Source organism: Etheostoma spectabile, unplaced genomic scaffold (assembly GCF_008692095.1).
Source record: "Etheostoma spectabile isolate EspeVRDwgs_2016 unplaced genomic scaffold, UIUC_Espe_1.0 scaffold00009837, whole genome shotgun sequence".
Classification (NCBI taxonomy): Eukaryota; Metazoa; Chordata; class Actinopteri; order Perciformes; family Percidae; genus Etheostoma; species Etheostoma spectabile.
In genome coordinates this window covers 1-22,674 of record NW_022603753.1, presented here as the reverse complement: position 1 = coordinate 22,674, position 22,674 = coordinate 1, and the positions used below count along the sequence as shown (strand labels likewise).

The 22,674-nt window shown below is 40.5% G+C and overlaps 2 protein-coding genes across 4 annotated transcripts; one reads left to right on the top strand and one right to left on the bottom strand.

The window, feature by feature from the left end:
- Positions 1–201: 201 nt before the first annotated feature.
- On the top strand, positions 202–13,586 carry pbk (PDZ binding kinase; the record flags this gene model as incomplete). Of its 3 annotated transcripts, none has more annotated exon segments than XM_032508905.1 (6): positions 202–341; positions 4,073–4,242; positions 5,218–5,347; positions 7,348–7,539; positions 12,842–13,094; positions 13,164–13,586. In XM_032508905.1, coding segments are annotated over 5 exon segments (865 nt in total), but the record flags the coding sequence as incomplete, so codon positions are not given.
- Positions 13,587–14,078: 492 nt separating this feature from the next.
- On the bottom strand, positions 14,079–21,654 carry esco2 (establishment of sister chromatid cohesion N-acetyltransferase 2; the record flags this gene model as incomplete). The annotated part of the gene is given in 6 exon segments (XM_032508906.1): positions 14,079–15,759; positions 16,910–17,094; positions 17,730–17,873; positions 18,767–18,856; positions 20,461–20,592; positions 21,513–21,654. Coding segments are annotated over 6 exon segments (826 nt in total), but the record flags the coding sequence as incomplete, so codon positions are not given.
- Positions 21,655–22,674: the final 1,020 nt, after the last annotated feature.

Below are 22,674 nucleotides of genomic sequence, written 5' to 3'. Positions count from 1 at the left end.
TCTTCATGTTGTCCTCATGTTGTCTTCATGTTGTCCTCATGTTGCCCTCATGTTGTCATGAAGACAACATGAGGGCAACATGAGGACAACATGAGTGTTAATGTTTTCATGTCTGTGTGTAAATAACATTATTATTATTATTATTATTATTATTATTATTATTATTATTTTGTTGTTGTTGTGTTGTCCTGTGTGTCCTAGACTGGGGAAGGTGAACGCGTCTCCCTGGGCTGTGAAGAAGATCAACAGTAAGTGTGCCACCAAGCAGCTGGCGGTCTACCAGAAGCGTCTCAACGAGGAGGCCGAGGTCCTGAAAGGAATCAGTCATCCAAACATCGTTGGTGAGACTCGCAGCAGCAGCACGTTCACTGTGATGTCACAACGTAACAGACACAGCACGTTCACAACGTAGCAGACACAGGACGTTCACTGTGATGTCACAACGTAACAGACACAGCACGTTCACTGTGATGTCACAACGTAACAGACACAGGACGTTCACTGTGATGTCACAACGTAACAGACACAGGACGTTCACTGTGATGTCACGACGTAACAGACACAGCACGTTCACTGTGATGTCACGACGTAACAGACACAGGACGTTCACTGGGATGTCACGACGTAACAGACACAGGACGTTCACTGGGATGTCACAACGTAACAGACACAGGACGTTCACCGTGATGTCACAATGTAACAGACACAGCACGTTCACTGTGATGTCACGACGTAATAGACACAGGACGTTCACCGTGATGTCACAACGTAACAGACACAGCACGTTCACTGTGATGTCACGACGTAACAGACACAGGACGTTCACTGTGATGTCACGACGTAACAGACACAGGACGTTCACTGGGATGTCACAACGTAACAGACACAGGACGTTCACCGTGATGTCACAATGTAACAGACACAGCACGTTCACTGTGATGTCACGACGTAATAGACACAGGACGTTCACCGTGATGTCACAACGTAACAGACACAGCACGTTCACTGTGATGTCACGACGTAACAGACACAGGACGTTCACTGTGATGTCACGACGTAACAGACACAGGACGTTCACTGTGATGTCACGACGTAACAGACACACGACGTTCACTGTGATGTCACGACGTAACAGACACACGACGTTCACTGTGATGTCACGACGTAACAGACACACGACGTTCACTGTGATGTCACGACGTAACAGACACAGGACGTTCACTGTGATGTCACGACGTAACAGACACAGGACGTCCACTGTGATGTCACAATGTAACAGACACAGCACGTTCACTGTGATGTCACGACGTAATAGACACAGGACGTTCACCGTGATGTCACAACGTAACAGACACAGCACGTTCACCGTGATGTCACGACGTAACAGACACAGGACGTTCACTGTGATGTCACGACGTAACAGACACAGGACGTTCACCGTGATGTCACAACGTAATAGACACAGGACGTTCACCGTGATGTCACAATGTAACAGACACAGCACGTTCACTGTGATGTCACGACGTAACAGACACAGCACGTTCACTGTGATGTCACAACGTAACAGACACAGGACGTTCACTGTGATGTCACGACGTAACAGACACAGGACGTTCACTGTGATGTCACGACGTAACAGACACACGACGTTCACTGTGATGTCACGACGTAACAGACACAGGACGTTCACCGTGATGTCACGACGTAACAGACACAGGACGTTCACCGTGATGTCACGACGTAACAGACACAGGACGTTCACTGTGATGTCACGACGTAACAGACACAGGACGTTCACTGTGATGTCACGACGTAACAGACACAGGACGTTCACCGTGATGTCACGACGTAACAGACACAGGACGTTCACCGTGATGTCACGACGTAACAGACACAGGACGTTCACCGTGATGTCACAACGTAACAGACACAGGACGTTCACCGTGATGTCACAACGTAACAGACACAGCACGTTCACTGTGATGTCACAACGTAACAGACACAGCACGTTCACTGTGATGTCACAACGTAACAGACACAGCACGTTCACTGTGATGTCACGACGTAACAGACACAGCACGTTCACTGTGATGTCACGACGTAACAGACACAGGACATTCACTGTGATGTCACGACGTAACAGACACAGGACGTTCACTGTGATGTCACGACGTAACAGACACAGGACGTTCACTGTGATGTCACGACGTAACAGACACAGGACGTTCACTGTGATGTCACGACGTAACAGACACAGGACGTTCACTGTGATGTCACGACGTAACAGACACAGGACGTTCACTGTGATGTCACGACGTAACAGACACAGGACGTTCACTGTGATGTCACGACGTAACAGACACAGGACGTTCACTGTGATGTCACGACGTAACAGACACAGGACGTTCACCGTGATGTCACAACGTAACAGACACAGGACGTTCACCGTGATGTCACAACGTAACAGACACAGGACGTTCACTGTGATGTCACGACGTAACAGACACAGGACGTTCACTGTGATGTCACGACGTAACAGACACAGGACGTCCACTGTGATGTCACAACGTAACAGACACAGGACGTTCACTGTGATGTCACGACGTAACAGACACAGGACGTTCACTGTGATGTCACGACGTAACAGACACAGGACGTTCACTGTGATGTCACGACGTAACAGACACAGCACGTTCACTGTGATGTCACAACGTAACAGACGCATGGCGTCCTGCAGGGTAGAAGCACGGAGGACAGGGAGTTCAGGCTTCTGGTTCTCTAGCATCACGAGCTGAGTTTCCATCAGAATCAGAACCAGAATCAGCTTTATTGACCAGGTATGAAGACACATACGAGGAATTTTTCTTTGGAGCATCATTGCTCACAATGTGCTTACACACAAAACAAAATATACACACTAATATATACACACAATATAGACATACTCTAAACAGATCAATATAGAGGCATGAGTGCAATGAAGAGTACAATAAAAAATATTTAAATGTGGAGCATAGTGCAAAGGATGCTGGGATACGTAGTAATATGTTATTATATTACAAAATGAACAGTTCTGAAATTGGAAATGAGAATGACGAATAAATAGAAAATAATAAGTGAGATGTGAGAATGTTGAATAATACTAAATAAGAGGAATAATAAGTGGAACCAGTACCAGGTGCTGCAGAGACCGTGTTACTGGGTCATGGACCAGAACTGAACCGGACACTGTGGGTCAGAAGTCAGCTGTTCATCAGAGAGATGGCTTGTGGGTAGAAACTGATCCTGGGTCTGTTGGTGTTGGCGTACAGGGCTCTGTGGAGCTCTAAGTTTCCGTCCACTTGTCAATCGAATTATCTGAAGTTTGGTTGAAAAAAAAAAAACCTCCTGTGAATAAATCTGGTGAAAGTGAGTTTCCATCCAACGGCTTTAAAGCCGATTAAAAACCTGTTACATGATGACATCACACTGTCACTGTCGGGGTCAGACTGGTGTATCGGATTAATTGGAGACATTTTAATGTGTTCCCATTCATTTTCACACTGAATCACACAACATTCATTTAGTAGTTTTTTTATTATCTTTATTACATATTCAATTTAATGTTAACGTCACTTACACCGCAGTATTGTTTCTTGTACTATGGCAACCGCACTTTAAAAAAAAACTTCATTTGACGCCACTTTACTTCCAGTCTACCTTCTGCTCGTTGGCTGTTGTTTACCTGTTTGTTTGTTTACTTGTTTGTGTTTTTATTGTTGAGAATGCTGCTGTTACAAGGGAATCTCCCCGCTGTGGGATGAATGAAGTATCATCTAATCTAATTTAGTATCTAATATTTTTAGCATGTAATTATCTGTTTTCACATTTTTTGAAACCATGTAGATAAACAAATTAATTCAAATTATCTTGCTAAAGATACAAGTCAAATGCATGAACTTAATAGACGTTTCCACGTCTTATTACAGCAGTCGGCTCATTTCCGTTTCCCACCAATCCCAGTTATTGTGTTCTCTATCACCGTGTTATACTCTGCTTTGTTGATTCGGTGTTTATGAATCCGACATCGCAGGGTTTCGTGCCTTCGCCACGGCCAGAGATGGATCCAAGTGTCTGGCCATGGAGTACGGAGGAGAGCAGTCCCTCAACGACCTGATCGAGAAGAGGAAGGAGGACGGGCTGGACGCGTTCCCCGCCGCCGTCATAGAGAAGGTCGCGCTGCATGTTGCTCGAGGCCTTCAGGTAAACCAGGGACTGTCCTGGTGTTGACCCTCGGGTTGTCTTCACCTTCGGGACCCTCTCGTATCCCTTGTGACTTATTTGGGGTTTTAAAAACAATTCTGAAATAACATTTTCCCTCATAATCTATCAACAAATATTGTCTTTATCTCAATGTCCAACAGCCGAGATAACATCTATGTTTAGGGAGGAATGCATCAGTCTCTACTAGCACACTATTAAACATGGAAGTGGGGTTTGTTTTTTATCATAAGTTATAATTCATGTTAAAAATCCACTATGGAAACAACATGAGTGTCATATCCAGAATAATGTTCTGAGTCAGGAATACATGTTTATCACAGGAAATAAGGAAAGGACGCTGATTTTCAGGTAGAAAACATGGAACTTGGACCATTTTTCTTCTAAAAATTTTAAATGGGTCAATTTGACCGTAATATTATCCGAGAGTCAACATGTATCACACCTGGATTAACTTTACACCTGTGTCTCTGTGTGCCGACAACACTACATCATTTATTTGTAGATTATAGTTTGTATGAAGTTAGAGAAGTAAAAAGGACAATATTACTCTGTAATGTAGTGGAGTAGAAGTATAAATCAGCAGAATATATCAATCATAAAGTAATGTACTTGAGTAAATGTACTTTAGTTACTTTCCACCGGGGGGGGGGGGGGGTGTGTGTGTGTCTGTGTGTGTCTGTGTGTGTGTGTGTGTGTGTGTCTGTGTCTGTGTGTGTGTGTGTGTGTGTGTGTGTGTGTTGAGGTTACCTGAGTGGAGCAAATTAAATATGACTTTAATAAAAGATTCATGGGAATCTGCAGAAACCTGCTCACATCAGCGGTTCCTTCTCTCCCAAGTCAGATGTTTCATCTAAACATCTGTTAACTTTTTAATTTAATTAGAAAAACGTGGCTTGTTCAACAAACCAAAACCAAACCCAGACGGACGTTGTTGAGCTGTTTTGTCTCTTTCAGTATCTGCACAACGAGAAGAAGCTGCTGCACGGCGACATGAAGTCGTGCAACGTGGTCATCAGGGGCGACTTTGAGACCGTCAAGATCTGCGACGTCGGCGTGTCCCTGCAGCTGGACGAGAACATGAAAGGTAAAAACTGTTCACGTCATTCAGGATGAAGGCAACCGAGCAGGGCTGGAGGACTCGAGTCCGGTCTTGGACTCGAGTCCGGACTCGAGACCGTTTTTATATGGTCTCGGACTTGTCTCGGACTCGCTGGTGTTTGGACTCTGACTTGTCTCGGACTCTCTAGTATTTGGACTCGGACTTGTCTCGGACTCGCTAGTATTTGGACTCGGACTTGTCTCGGACTCTCTGGTATTTGGACTCTGACTTGTCTCGGACTCGCTAGTAGTTGGACTTGGACTTGTCTCGGACTCTCTAGTATTTGGACTCGGACTTGTCTCGGACTCGCTGGTATTTGGACTCAGACTTGTCTCGGACTTGCTAGTAGTTGGACTTGGACTTGTCTCGGACTCTCTAGTATTTGGACTCTGAGTTGTCTCGGAGTCGCTAGTACTTGGACTCGGACTTGTCTCGGACTCGCTGGTATTTGGACTCGGACTTGTCTCACACACTCTGGTATTTGGACTCGGACTTGTCTCGGACACTCTGGTATTTGGACTCGGACTTGTCTCTGACTCGCTGGTATTTGGACTTGGACTTGTCTCGGACTCGCTGGTATTTGGACTCGGACTCGCTGGTATTTGGACTCGGACTCGCTGGTATTTGGACTTGGACTTGTCTCGGACTCGCTGGTATTTGGACTCGGACTCGCTGGTATTTGGACTCGGACACTCTGGTATTTGGACTTGGACTTGTCTCGGACTCGCTGGTATTTGGACTCGGACTCGCTGGTATTTGGACTCGGACTCGCTGGTATTTGGACTCGGACACTGGTATTTGGACTCGGACTTGTCTCGGACACTCTGGTATTTGGACTCAGACTTGTCTCTGACTCGCTGGTATTTGGACTTGGACTTGTCTCGGACTCGCTGGTATTTGGACTCGGACTCGCTGGTATTTGGACTCGGACTCGCTGGTATTTGGACTCGGACACTCTGGTATTTGGACTTGGACTTGTCTCGGATTCGCTGGTATTTGGACTCGGACTCGCTGGTATTTGGACTCGGACTTGTCTCGGAGTGGCAGGTATTTGGACTCAGACTTGCTGGTTTTTGGACTTGGACTCGTTGGTATTTGGACTCGGACTTGTCTCGGTCTCGGCCACTGGTCTTGCCAGATCTGGCTTTTGGTCTGGACCGAGTCCAGGTGTCTTTATTATTATTAAGACCTTTATTCTGTCCTGGACTCGGTCTGGACTTGGACTCGACTAGTCCTGGTCTTGGACTTGTCTTGGACTCAACTAAGGTGGTCTTGACTACAGCCCTGCAACCAAATTTCTTCTACCTGGATTTTGTTAGTTTTGAGCCTTAAAGCGCCCGTGTTATGAAAAAGAAATCTCTTATCCTGGGATTGGGGGTCTTATTCCGGGTCTCTGGTGCTTCCACACTCATAAAACCACATAAACACATTCTGGTACAACCTCAAAATACAATCATGAACCTGAACATGAGCCCTTCAAATAGTAGATTTAGATTAGAAAGATGTGAGACAATCATCCAAATATATTTACATGGTGTATACATCAGTACAAATACATCAAATGTGGAAAAATACTATAATGTTATATCAGGTATTTGATTGTTATGGGTCAGTGAGTGCAAAGCACCGCGTGAACAACTGGGATTAACCACGGGTTAAAGGACAGGACTGGCAGAAGACCCATGTGTCTGATTGTCTTTGTCTCTGTGCCCGGGCGGAGACATAGTGTCTTCATTCTCATGCTTTAGGTGTATTTGTACACAGACAGTACACGTCCTCCGCCAGTGGGTCTGAGCTTCATTTAACTAATTGCAAACATGTGGATCTTTGCTTTGTTGTTGCCCTGTTAGATGCCCCAGTAGAACATGAGCTCGGGGCTTCTAACATGCTAATTGAATGGGTTTTTAATATAAATGAATGTAATTGACTTGTTATCCGGTCAAATTTGCATGTGATTGACGGTGTTTTTTGTTTTCTGTCCGTAGTGTCCGACCCGGAGGCGGAGTACATCGGCACGGAGCCGTGGAGACCCAAGGAGACCCTGGAGGAGGGGGGGCAGATCACGGACAAGGCGGACGTCTTCGCCTACGGTCTGACTCTGTGGGAGATGATGACGCTCGCCATGCCTCATCTGGAGATGCTCCAGGATGACGATGAGGAGGAGGAGGAGGATGAAGGTGAGACTCTGTGGCCTCCGTGGGGTGGTGGTGGCCGAACCAAGCGTCCACGCCAGGGCTGTAGTCAAGACCACCTCAGACAAGACCAGGACTAGTCGAGTCCAAGACCACCTCAGACAAGTCCAAGACCAGGACTAGTCGAGTCCAAGACCACCTCAGACAAGACCAGGACTAGTCGAGTCCAAGACCACCTCAGACAAGTCCAAGACCAGGACTAGTCGAGTCCAAGTCAAGACCGAGTCATGTTATACTATGACTTTATATTACATGTTATACTATGACTTTATATTACATGTTATACTATGACTTTATATTACATGTTATACTATGACTTTATATTACATATTATACTATGACTTTATATTACATGTTATACTATGACTTTATATTACATGTTATACTATGTCTTTATATTACATGTTATACTATGACTTTATATTACATACTATGACTTTATATTACATACTATGACTTTATATTACATACTATGACTTTATATTACATGTTATACTATGACTTTATATTACATGTTATACTATGACTTTATATTACATGTTATACTATGTCTTTATATTACATGTTATACTATGACTTTATATTACATACTATGACTTTATATTACATACTATGACTTTATATTACATACTATGACTTTATATTACATGTTATACTATGACTTTATATTACATGTTATACTATGACTTTATATTACATGTTATACTATGACTTTATATTACATGTTATACTATGACTTTATATTACATGTTATACTATGTCTTTATATTACATTTATACTATGACTTTATATTACATACTATGACTTTATATTACATACTATGACTTTATATTACATGTTATACTATGACTTTATATTACATGTTATACTATGACTTTATATTACATGTTATACTATGTCTTTATATTACATGTTATACTATGACTTTATATTACATGTTATACTATGACTTTATATTACATGTTATACTATGACTTTATATTACATACTATGACTTTATATTACATGTTATACTATGACTTTATATTACATGTTATACTATGACTTTATATTACATGTTATACTATGACTTTATATTACATATTATACTATGACTTTATATTACATACTATGACTTTATATTACATGTTATACTATGACTTTATATTACATGTTATACTATGACTTTATATTACATATTATACTATGACTTTATATTACATGTTATACTATGACTTTATATTACATGTTATACTATGACTTTATATTACATGTTATACTATGACTTTATATTACATGTTATACTATGACTTTATATTACATATAAACTATGACTTTATATTACATGTTATACTATGACTTTAAATTACATGTTATACTATGACTTTAAATTACATGTTATACTATGACTTTATATTACATGTTATACTATGACTTTATATTACATACTATGACTTTATATTACATGTTATACTATGACTTTATATTACATGTTATACTATGACTTTATATTACATGTTATACTATGACTTTATATTACATGTTATACTATGACTTTATATTACATACTATGACTTTATATTACATGTTATACTATGACTTTATATTACATGTTATACTATGACTTTATATTACATACTATGACTTTATATTACATGTTATACTATGACTTTATATTACATACTATGACTTTATATTACATGTTATACTATGACTTTATATTACATGTTATACTATGACTTTATATTACATGTTATACTATGACTTTATATTACATGTTATACTATGACTTTATATTACATGTTATACTATGACTTTATATTACATACTATGACTTTATATTACATGTTATACTATGACTTTATATTACATGTTATACTATGACTTTATATTACATGTTATACTATGACTTTATATTACATGTTATACTATGACTTTATATTACATACTATGACTTTATATTACATGTTATACTATGACTTTATATTACATGTTATACTATGACTTTATATTACATATTATACTATGACTTTATATTACATGTTATACTATGACTTTATATTACATGTTATACTATGACTTTATATTACATGTTATACTATGACTTTATATTACATGTTATACTATGACTTTATATTACATACTATGACTTTATATTACATGTTATACTATGACTTATATTACATGTTATACTATGACTTTATATTACATACTATGACTTTATATTACATGTTATACTATGACTTTATATTACATACTATGACTTTATATTACATGTTATACTATGACTTTATATTACATGTTATACTATGACTTTATATTACATGTTATACTATGACTTTATATTACTACTATGACTTTATATTACATGTTATACTATGACTTTATATTACATGTTATACTATGACTTTATATTACATACTATGACTTTATATTACATGTTATACTATGACTTTATATTACATACTATGACTTATATTACATGTTATACTATGACTTTATATTACATGTTATACTATGACTTTATATTACATATTATACTATGACTTTATATACATGTTATACTATGACTTTATATTACATGTTATACTATGACTTTATATTACATGTTATACTATGACTTTATATTACATGTTATACTATGACTTTATATTACATGTTATACTATGACTTTATATTACATGTTATACTATGACTTTATATTACATACTATGACTTTATATTACATGTTATACTATGACTTTATATTACATGTTATACTATGACTTTATATTACATGTTATACTATGACTTTATATTACATGTTATACTATGACTTTATATTACATACTATGACTTTATATTACATGTTATACTATGACTTTATATTACATGTTATACTATGACTTTATATTACATACTATGACTTTATATTACATGTTATACTATGACTTTATATTACATGTTATACTATGACTTTATATTACATGTTATACTATGACTTTATATTACATGTTATACTATGACTTTATATTACATGTTATACTATGACTTTATATTACATGTTATACTATGACTTTATATTACATGTTATACTATGACTTTATATTACATGTTATACTATGACTTTATATTACATGTTATACTATGACTTTATATTACATGTTATACTATGACTTTATATACATGTTATACTATGACTTTATATTACATGTTATACTATGACTTTATATTACATACTATGACTTTATATTACATGTTATACTATGACTTTATATTACATGTTATACTATGACTTTATATTACATACTATGACTTTATATTACATGTTATACTATGTCTTTATATTACATGTTATACTATGACTTTATATTACATGTTATACTATGACTTTATATTACATGTTATACTATGACTTTATATTACATGTTATACTATGACTTTATATTACATGTTATACTATGACTTTAAATTACATGTTATACTATGACTTTATATTACATGTTATACTATGACTTTATATTACATACTATGACTTTATATTACATGTTATACTATGACTTTAAATTACATGTTATACTATGACTTTATATTACATGTTATACTATGACTTTATATTACATGTTATACTATGACTTTATATTACATATTATACTATGACTTTATATTACATACTATGACTTTATATTACATGTTATACTATGACTTTAAATTACATGTTATACTATGACTTTATATTACATGTTATACTATGACTTTATATTACATGTTATACTATGACTTTATATTACATGTTATACTATGACTTTATATTACATGTTATACTATGACTTTATATTACATGTTATACTATGACTTTATATTACATGTTATACTATGACTTTATATTACATACTATGACTTTATATTACATGTTATACTATGACTTTATATTACATACTATGACTTATATTACATGTTATACTATGACTTTATATTACATACTATGACTTTATATTACATGTTATACTATGACTTTATATTACATATTATACTATGACTTTATATTACATGTTATACTATGACTTATATTACATGTTATACTATGACTTTATATTACATGTTATACTATGACTTTATATTACATGTTATACTATGACTTTATATTACATATTATACTATGACTTTATATTACATACTATGACTTTATATTACATGTTATACTATGACTTATATTACATACTATGACTTTATATTACATGTTATACTATGTCTTTATATTACATGTTATACTATGACTTTATATTACATGTTATACTATGACTTTATATTACATACTATGACTTTATATTACATGTTATACTATGACTTTATATTACATACTATGACTTTATATTACATGTTATACTATGACTTTATATTACATACTATGACTTTATATTACATGTTATACTATGACTTTATATTACATGTTATACTATGACTTTATATTACATGTTATACTATGACTTTATATTACATACTATGACTTTATATTACATGTTATACTATGTCTTTATATTACATGTTATACTATGACTTTATATTACATGTTATACTATGACTTTATATTACATGTTATACTATGACTTTATATTACATGTTATACTATGACTTTATATTACATGTTATACTATGACTTTATATTACATGTTATACTATGACTTTATATTACATGTTATACTATGACTTTATATTACATGTTATACTATGACTTTATATTACATGTTATACTATGACTTTATATTACATACTATGTCTTTATATTACATGTTATACTATGACTTTATATTACATGTTATACTATGACTTTATATTACATGTTATACTATGACTTTATATTACATATTTTACTATGACTTGTTTTTGCTTTTTGACATATTTTACTATGACTTATTTGCTTTTTATGACATATTTTACTATGACTTGTTTTGCTTTTTATGACATATTTTACTATGACTTGTTTTGCTTTTTATGACATATTTTACTATGACTTGTTTGCTTTTTATGACATATTTTACTATGACTTGTTTTGCTTTTTATGACATATTTTACTATGACTTTTTTGCTTTTTATGACATATTTTACTATGACTTATTTTGCTTTTTATGACATATTTTACTATGACTTGTTTTGCTTTTTATGACATATTTTACTATGACTTGTTTTGCTTTTTATGACATATTTTACTATGACTTGTTTTGCTTTTTATGACATATTTTACTATGACTTGTTTTGCTTTTTATGACCTATTATACTCCATTCACTGAGTGTTACTGAGTGTGTTTAAATGTTGTGTTTGTGTGTCAGAGGACTCGATGGAGGAGAGTTTCGACGAGGAGGCGTACTACGAGAGGCTGGGGACCAGACCGGGTCTGGATGCCGAGGCCCTGGGGGGCTCCTACCGGAGGATGGTGGAGCTTTTCTATCTCTGCACGGAGGAAGACCCCAAGAAGAGACCCTCAGCCGCCCAGATCCTCCAGGCTTTAGAGAGCAACGCCCCGCTGGATAAAATGCCCAGTGAGGTGATAGTTATCGACTGACTGGGACCAATACAAATCCAGACCATTTACCGTAATGACTAGGAGCCATACGAATCCAGACTATTTACCGTAATGACTGGGACCAATACGAATCCAGACTATTTACCGTAATGACTGGGACCAATACAAACCCAGAATCCAGACTATTTACCGTAATGACTGGGAGCAATACGAATCCAGAATTCAGACTATTTACCGTAATGACTGGGTAAAGTGTCTTTTGTCAGGGATTTAAAGAGATAGCAGACAACCTAAATTCCATCTGTGTCCTTTTTACTAGTTTGGGATTTTGCTGTAATTTAGAAGCTTCACCTTAGATGTAGATAACCATCAGTCACTGTAACCTCGTTACTGTCCAGGTATGCTGACACAAGGGCTGGGCCATGTGCAGAAAATCAAATATCACTATATTTTGGACCAAATACATCGATACCACGACAATATTGTAGTGTTGACTATTGGTGCTTTCACAAAATATTACACAATGAGATCTTTGATGAATACTCATCAGTAATGTGGATATAATGACTGAGAGGGTAAAGACCAATCATAGAACAGCTACACAGTCTGTTAATACAGGAAATGACATCACTTTACTGTAATGCAGCCTTTAAAACCAAGAAGCCATATTACGATATCCAAAATCTAAGATGATATCTAGTCTCATATCACGATATTACTGATATATTGCCCAGCTCTGAAACTTTTCACCTGTACACTTGTCGTGTATTTGTATGTTGTCTTTGCTAGACAGTACTCTTTTTCCACGTATGTATACTATTCCTTCATGTGAATGTTTTTACTTTTCTTCTGAAAGTTTCTTCTATAAACGGATATTTCTCGATGAAACTCTCGCGTCGTCCTGCATTTATTCACTGATGTATGAGCGGCTGTGGTGTAATTATTTAAAAGGTTGAGTGGTTAAAAGCAGAAATGCAATTATAGATTTATGTAAAATATGCTTACCAATTGATTTTAAGTCTTAAGTGAACTGTGGTGTGCAGGAAACACTTCAAAGAAACAGGTTTAAGATCATAAAAAACAAAGGTTTATTGAAAGTATTTACAAAGCAGAATGCCCTTAGAACAGATAAGGCATCGCATAGGGTCTAAAAAAAAAATAATTCCCTTCAAAATAACATTTAAAACTTCTATATCAAGACGAAAAAAATCCTCTGAACATATCAAAATGGAGACTGTTTTTATTTAATGCAAAAATGGGAAATATTCTCATTTGTTGCTCCTTATTAAGCAGAATATTAACATCTCGAGTCCTGCCGATATCCACACAGTCAACAGTGAATCAGGACTGAATATAAATACGGAGAGACGACCGGGGACACTTTAACCTTGGGTTGTCCTTCGGGGCCCCGGGGCCTTTTTCATTTCATGTCCACTGCCGTCGTGGCCGCGCACTGCAGATCCCGGAGACCCTGTACACGTACACGATTACACGTATGTTCCACTAATCCTGCACTGGGACCCCGGAAGACCAGATGAGGCTATTAGGATACAAGTTCGAGTGGGGGACGGGTCTCTGGACCATAAAAGACCAGATAAGGCTATTGGGATACGCGTTTGAGTGGGGGACGGGTCTCTGAGACCCCAGAGGACGAGATGAGACTATTGGGGTTCGAGTGGGGGACGGGTCTCTGGACCCTAAAAGACCAGATAAGGCTATTGGGATACGTGTTCGAGTGGGGGACGGGTCCCAGGGACCCCGGAGGACGAGATAAGGGTATAAGGATACAAGTATGAGTGTGGGACGGGTCTCTGGACCCTAAAAGGCCAGATAAGTGTTTTGGGATACGTGTTCGAGTCGGGGACGGGTCTTTGGGACCCCGGAGGACAAGATGAGGCTATTGGGATACACGTTCAGGTGCAGGACGGGTCCCTGGGACCCCGGAGGACGAGATGAGGGTATAAGGATACAAGTCTGAGTGGGGGACGGGTCCCTGGGACCCCGGAGGACGAGATAAGGGTATAAGGATACAAGTCTGAGTGTGGGACGGGTCTCTGGACCCTAAAAGGCCAGATAAGTGTATTGGGATACGTGTTCGAGTGGGGGACGGGTCCCTGGGACCCCGGAGGACGAGATAAGAGTATAAGGATACAAGTCTGAGTGTGGGACGGGTCTCTGGACCCTAAAAGGCCAGATAAGTGTAGTGGGGGACGGGTCCCTGGGACCCCGGAGGACGAGATAAGGGTATAAGGATACAAGTCTGAGTGTGGGACGGGTCTCTGGACCCTAAAAGGCCAGATAAGGGTATTGGGATATGCGTTCGAGTGCAGGACGGGTCCCAGGGACCCCGGAGGACGAGGCCACAGTAGCAGAGATGCAAGCCTGAATACAGGAGGGTCTCCGGGACCTGAAGGACAACACAAGGGTTAAAAACTCTTCAGAACCCTGAACACAGGACGTATTTTACATATTCAACAAGAACTAAAGCGGAGTCAAACTCATATAACTGAACGTGTTGCTTTGCATATGAAAGACGTTAAAGATGTTATTGATATTTCCAAATCATCAGTTAAAACAGATTTGATTTTACTTCACGCTACGAAGTTGTAAACCAGGAACGTGGGCGTGCCGGAGTACTTCGTGGCGAACAGTTTCCCGTCAGGTGTTGGGTCGGAGAAGGCGATCTCCTCCTTCGTAAGATGGCTGCCGTACGTGAAGGTGCTCCTAAAAAACAACAGGACGATGTCATTACTGAGAGGAGAGAATAATAATAATAATAATAATAATAATAATAATAATAAGACTGGCTCCAACGCTTCCAGTCAAAACTGAAAATCAACAATTCTGTTGATGCTTTTTATCGATGTTTTCAACTTTCTCACATTTTTGTCCCTTTGTTCAACACTACGTAACACTAACTTATTAACTTTAGTCTTACAGTTATTTTTGGAATTTATGGTCAATAAACCTCATTTATAGGAAGTTATACCTAATGTTTAAGTTAGAAAAGCAGAAATTAGGAATTATTGAGACTAAAATTAAAGGAATGGATGTTGATGATAATCACAGACTGGAATATGTCAACTTTTACTCAATACTATTTATATTAATACCAATACTACTTTATATATAAATACATATAATACTACTACTATTTATATTTAATACTAATACTATTTCAACAACACTTCCATTTGTTTTACAATGCTATAAAATAGAATAAGACCCAAAATTAATGAAAGTAGAGATTTGTACTTGGCAAAGAGCGTTGGAATCAATCATGTTATTTTGGGGAATTAAAAAGAACATTGATATAGGACAACATGAGGACAACATGAGGACAACATGAGGACAACATGGGGACAACATGAAGACAACATGAGGACAACATGGGGACAACATGGGGACAACATGGGGACAACATGAAGACAACATGGGGGCAACATGGGGGCAACATGGGGACAACATGGGGACAACATGGGGACAACATGAGGACAACATGAGGACAACATGAAGAAAACATGAGGGCGACATGAGGGCGACATGAGGGCGACATGGGGCGACATGGGGCGACATGGGGCGACATGGGGCGACATGGGGCGACATGGGGCGACATGGGCGACATGGGGCGACATGGGGCGACATGCGGGGCAACATGGGGGCGACATGGGGGGACGACATGGGGGGACGACATGAGGACAACATGAAGACAACATGAGGACGACATGGGGGGACAACATGAGGACAACATGAGGACACATGAGGACAACATGGGGCAACATGGGGGACGACATGGGGGGACGACATGGGGGGACGACATGGGGGGACGACATGGGGGGACGACATGGGCTTATCCCTGGACGTTATCTTGTACCTGACGGTGTCCAGCATGCGCGTGGCGATGCCCTGGCGTCGGGCCAGGCTGAAGACCCAGATCCGACTGATCCCACACACGGCCGGTTCTGGGACCGTGGAGCAGCACCAGGCCCGGTGGCGCTCCATGAAGTCGTCCTTCGTCATGTCTTTGTGGCGGTCCGGCTGCTCCAGGACTCGGTACGCCTGCGGGGACAAAACAGGGGACACCGTCAACCAAAGGCACCGGACAAGAGCTGGTTACTGGATGAGGGGATGTGAAGCGGAGGAAACAAAGACATGACAACGTGTGTGTGTGTGTGTGTGTGTGTGTGTGTGTGTGTGTGTGTGTGTGTGTGTGTGTGTGTGTGTGTGTGTGAGTGAGTGAGTGAGTGAGTGAGTGAGTGGAGTGAGTGAGTGAGAGAGAGAGAGAGAGAGAGAGAGAGAGCAGGGGTTCCTAAAGGAAACAGTTCTGCTACAAAATTTATGTTTTTATAATTTTTCTTTAAATTGAGTTTTTTTTTCTCGTCAGTTATGAGGACACATACGAGGACTTTTGCTTTGGATTACACACACACACACGCACGCACGCACGCACGCACGCACGCACGCACGCACGCACGCACGCACAAATTATAATTATTTTAAATGTGGAGCATAGTGCAAAGGATGCTGGGATAAATAATGTTATTATATATTACAATATGAACACCTCTGAAATAGAGATCGATGAATAAATAATAAGTGGAATTAGTGGACGTTTTGGTTGAACTAGCACAGAGAAGGAGAGTAATGGCCGTCCGAGGTGTTGATGGGGGGAACCAGGGACTAGTCCGGCCTACCTGGCGTACGGGCTCCGCCACCAGGCAGCCCACCACCAGGCGGTCTGAGCTGATGAACAGGTAGGTCTTGGCCTGCGTGGGTCTGCTCAGGGTCACCTGCTGGAAACCCAACTCGCTGTCGGCTACCCGCCGCACGTCCTCAGCCTGGAAATACAACGCACAGCCGGAGGAAGACTTTCAATTTCATTTAGAGTATCAATTCATAACAAAAGTTATCGAGACACTTTACAGATAGAGCAGGTCTAGACCGCTCTATAATTTACAGATAGAGCAGGTCTAGACCACTCTATAATCTACAGATAGAGCAGGTCTAAACCACTCTATAATCTACAGATAGAGCAGGTCTAGACCACTCTATAATTTACAGATAGAGCAGGTCTAGACCACTCTATAATTTACAGATAGAGCAGGTCTAGACCACTCTATAATTTACAGATAGAGCAGGTCTAGACCGCTCTATAATTTACAGATAGAGCAGGTCTAGACCTCTCTATAATCTACAGATAGAGCAGGTCTAGACCACTCTATAATTTACAGATAGAGCAGGTCTAAACCACTCTATAATCTACAGATAGAGCAGGTCTAGACCACTCTATAATTTACAGATAGAGCAGGTCTAGACCACTCTATAATTTACAGATAGAGCAGGTCTAAACCACTCTATAATCTACAGATAGAGCAGGTCTAGACCACTCTATAATTTACAGATAGAGCAGGTCTAGACCGCTCTATAATTTACAGATGGAGCAGGTCTAGACCGCTCTATAATTTACAGATAGAGCAGGTCTAGACCGCTCTATAATTTACAGATGGAGCAGGTCTAGAGCGCTCTATAATTTACAGATAGAGCAGGTCTAGACCACATTCTATAATTTACAAGGACCCAACAGTTCTAGTAGTTACCGCCAGAGCAACAGTGAGACACACTAATATATACACAAGAAAAGCTCCATTAGTGCATGCATAGGACCTGAGCATGTGCACCCCCACCCAGGACCTGTTCCCTGTGAGGGAGGAGCCCGAGTGTAGAGCCAGACCTTTTTAATGGCGTATTTGGGATCATCCGGCATGACGAGGAGGATTTTTCCATCCCAGAACTCGGCCACCACCCGCTCCTTCTTCCAGCCCTGGGAGGAGGAGGAGGAGGAGGAGGAGGAGGAGGAGGAGGAGAAGAAGAAGAAGAAGTTACAACAACTCACTCACCCCCCCCCCCTCCCACGCCCCCATGAAACAAGCACAAGAGCTTTGCTAATTAACTACAAATTAAACCAAGTTACTTTATCATTTCAGTGGCAAAAAAAAGGGAAAAAGACTTGAGCGTCCTCTGGTGGACAGACTATGCAACGCCATCACTAACAGGGACGTTGTAGAGCGTCCTCTGGGGGACAGACTATGCAACGCCATCACTAACAGGGACGTTGTAGAGCGTCCTCTGGGGGACAGACTAGCAACGCATCACTAAACAGGGACGTTGTAGAGCGTCCTCTGGTGGACAGACTATGCAACGCCATAACAAGGGACGTTGTAGAGCGTCCTCTGGGGACAGACTATGCAACGCCATCACTAACAAGGACGTTGTAAAGGGTCCTCTGGTGGACAGACTAATGCAACGCCATCACTAACAGGGACGTTGCAGAGCGTCCTCTGGTGGACAGACTATGCAACGCCATCACTAACAGGGACGTTGTAGAGCGTCCTCTGGTGGACAGACTATGCAACACATCACTAACAGGGACGTTGTAGAGCGTCCTCTGGTGGACAGACTATGCAACACCATCACTAACAGGGACTTGTAGAGCGTCCTCTGGTGGACAGACTATGCAACGCCATCACTAACAGGGACGTTGTAGAGCGTCCTCCGGGGACAGACTATGCAACGCCATCACTAACAGGGACGTTGTAGAGCGTCCTCTGGTGGACAGACTATGCAACGCCATCACTAACAGGGACGCTGTAGAGCGTCCTCTGGTGGACAGACTATGCAACGCCATCACTAACAGGGACGTTGTAGAGAGCGTCCTCTGGTGGACAGACTATGCAACGCCATCACTAACAGGGACGTTGTAGAGCGTCCTCCGGGGGACAGACTATGCAACGCCATCACTAACAGGACTTGTAGAGCGCCTGGTGGACAGACTATGCAACGCCATCACTACAGGGACGTTGTAGAGCGTCCTCTGGTGGACAGACTATGCAACGCCATCACTAACAGGGACGTTGTAGAGCGTCCTCTGGTGACAGACTATGCAACGCCATCACTAACAGGGACGTTGTAGAGCGTCCTCTGGTGGACAGACTATGCAACGCCATCACTAACAGGGACGTTGTAGAGCGTCCTCTGGTGGACAGACATGCAACGCCATCACTAACAGGGACGTTGTAGAGCGTCCTCCGGGGGACAGACTATGCAACACTCACAACATGGCTGACACTCTGTTTTTATTTTTTAAATATACATTCATCCAAATTAATTAAGTCATAACTGATTCTGATGAATTAGTTTATTATAAATGCCTAATCTCGGTCGATAGATCGGCCTGGCTCTAAAAAAGACTGAAGGCTCAGTAGTTCGATAAGGAGGGTGTCAGTAATGATGGACATAGTGCTGTTAAATCAGGATTATTAAAGAACTACTCGTCATAAGGTTTCATAAACTGATCATCTGCACACAGGTGTCCCCGGACTAGAGAGAGCTCAGAGAGACCGGAGGAACCACAGCTGTTAGTTTTACCACAAATCTGATGGATTCCAGGAAGCGCTGGTGGAACTGGTTGTGCTGGAACTGGTCCTCTGGGTTGTCTGCGCTGTAGACCATCCCACAGGAGCTGCAGGTCACCGCTCCGAACTGCTTCTGACCCGCATCCTGGGGGGGGGGGGGACCCACACAGACAAGAGAGGAGCAAAGTCAAAAAGACACAGAACACACGTCAGGGACCTACTCATTTCTAATCTCCCTCCTTCCGGCATACTCCATTAAATATACTGTAGTTGTAGATTAATGTTGTCCCCATGTTGTCCCCATGTTGCCCTCATGTTGTCCCCATGTTGTCCCCATGTTGTCCCCATGTTGCCCTCATGTTGTCCTCATGTTGTCCCCATGTTGTCCCCATGTTGTCCTCATGTTGTCCTATATCAATGTTCTTTTTAATTCCCCAAAATAACATGATTGATTCCAACGCTCTTTGCCAAGTACAAATCTCTACTTTCATTAATTTTGGGTCTTATTCAATTTTGAAAAAGTATTAGTATTATATGTATTTATATATAAAGTAGTATTGGTATTAAATATAAATAGTATTGAGTAAAAGTTGACATATTCCAGTCTGTGATTATCATCAACATCCATTCCTTTAATTTTAGTCTCAATAATTCCTAATTTCTGCTTTTCTAACTCCAACATTAGGTATAATTTCCTATAAATGAGGTTTACTGACCATAAATTCCAAAAATGACTGCGAAACTAAAGTTAATAAGTTAGTGTTACGCAGTGTTAAACGTAAAAAAAAAGGGACAAACATTGGAAAAAAAAGCCTCAAAAGTGTTGAAAAAAAGGGACAAAAACGTAAGAAATAGTTAAAAACATTGATAAAAAAGTGTTGATTTTGAATTTCGATGGGAAGACAACACAAGGGTCAAAATCTTAATAAGATTCAATATCAACAGGAAAAATGTACAAGCTTCAATCCAAAACATCAATCAGTTTCTTAAAATATATCCAAGGCCCACTGAGACATGCCAAAGCCTCAAATGTGTCCCAAAGTCTCAAGAGACGTGTGGACGTACGATGATGAGCTGGTCGTCGTCCTGCTTCTCCTTCCTCCTGCGAGCAGCTCGCTCTTTAACTGAAGGCGTGGTCTGCAGTGGCGTCATCGGGCCAGAGGGGGCGCTGCAGGACACCGGCGGCTGCAACGCCGCATTCTTTAACCTGCGTGACGACACATAACACAACACGCTGCAGCGTTAAAGACGAACTCTCGCCAAAGAGTTAAGAATGCGGAGGAACGGACTCCATAGGAGGAAATCTCCTTAATTGTAACCATGGACGAAATGATCGGCTCCCCTGGAACTTACCTTACGTGGTTGCTTCAGCAGGACAATGACCCGAAACATACCCCAAAAAGCACCAGAAATGGTTGGAGACCGAGCACTGAAGTGGTCCTCAAGGAGTCCGGATCTAAATGCCATAGAACACGTGTGGAGAGATCTCAACATGGCAGCTGGGAGAAGACACCCTTCAGATCTGAGAGACCTGGAGCAGTTTTCAGAAGAAGAGTGGTCCTAAATTCCAGTTAGGAGGTGTAGGAAGCTCGTCGATGGTTATAGGAAGCGATGGTTTCAGTTTTTTTCTCTAAAGAAGGTGCTGGTGATACCGAGGTCATGTGTAGAGACCCTGGTGATGCCGGGTCCATGTGTAGAGACCCTGGTGATACTGAGGTCATGTGTAGAGACCCTGGTGATGCCGGGTCCATGTGTAGAGACCCTGGTGATACTGAGGTCATGTTTAGAGACCCTGGTGATACTGAGGTCATGTGTAGAGACCCTGGTGATGCCGAGGTCATGTGTAGAGACCCTGGTGATGCCGAGTCCATGTGTAGAGACCCTGGTGATGCCGAGGTCATGTGTAGAGACCCTGGTGATGCCGGGTCCATGTGTAGAGACCCTGGTGATACCGGGTCCATGTGTAGAGACCCTGGTGATACCGAGGTCATGTGTAGAGACCCTGGTGATGCCGAGGTCATGTGTAGAGACCCTGGAGATACCGAGGTCATGTGTAGAGACCCTGGTGATACCGGGGTCATGTGTAGTAGACCCTGGTGATACCGAGGTCATGTGTAGAGACCCTGGTGATACCGAGGTCATGTTGTAGCGACCCTGGTGATACCGGGTCCCATGTGTAGAGACCCTGGTGATACCGGGTCCATGTGTGAGACCCTGGTGATACCGG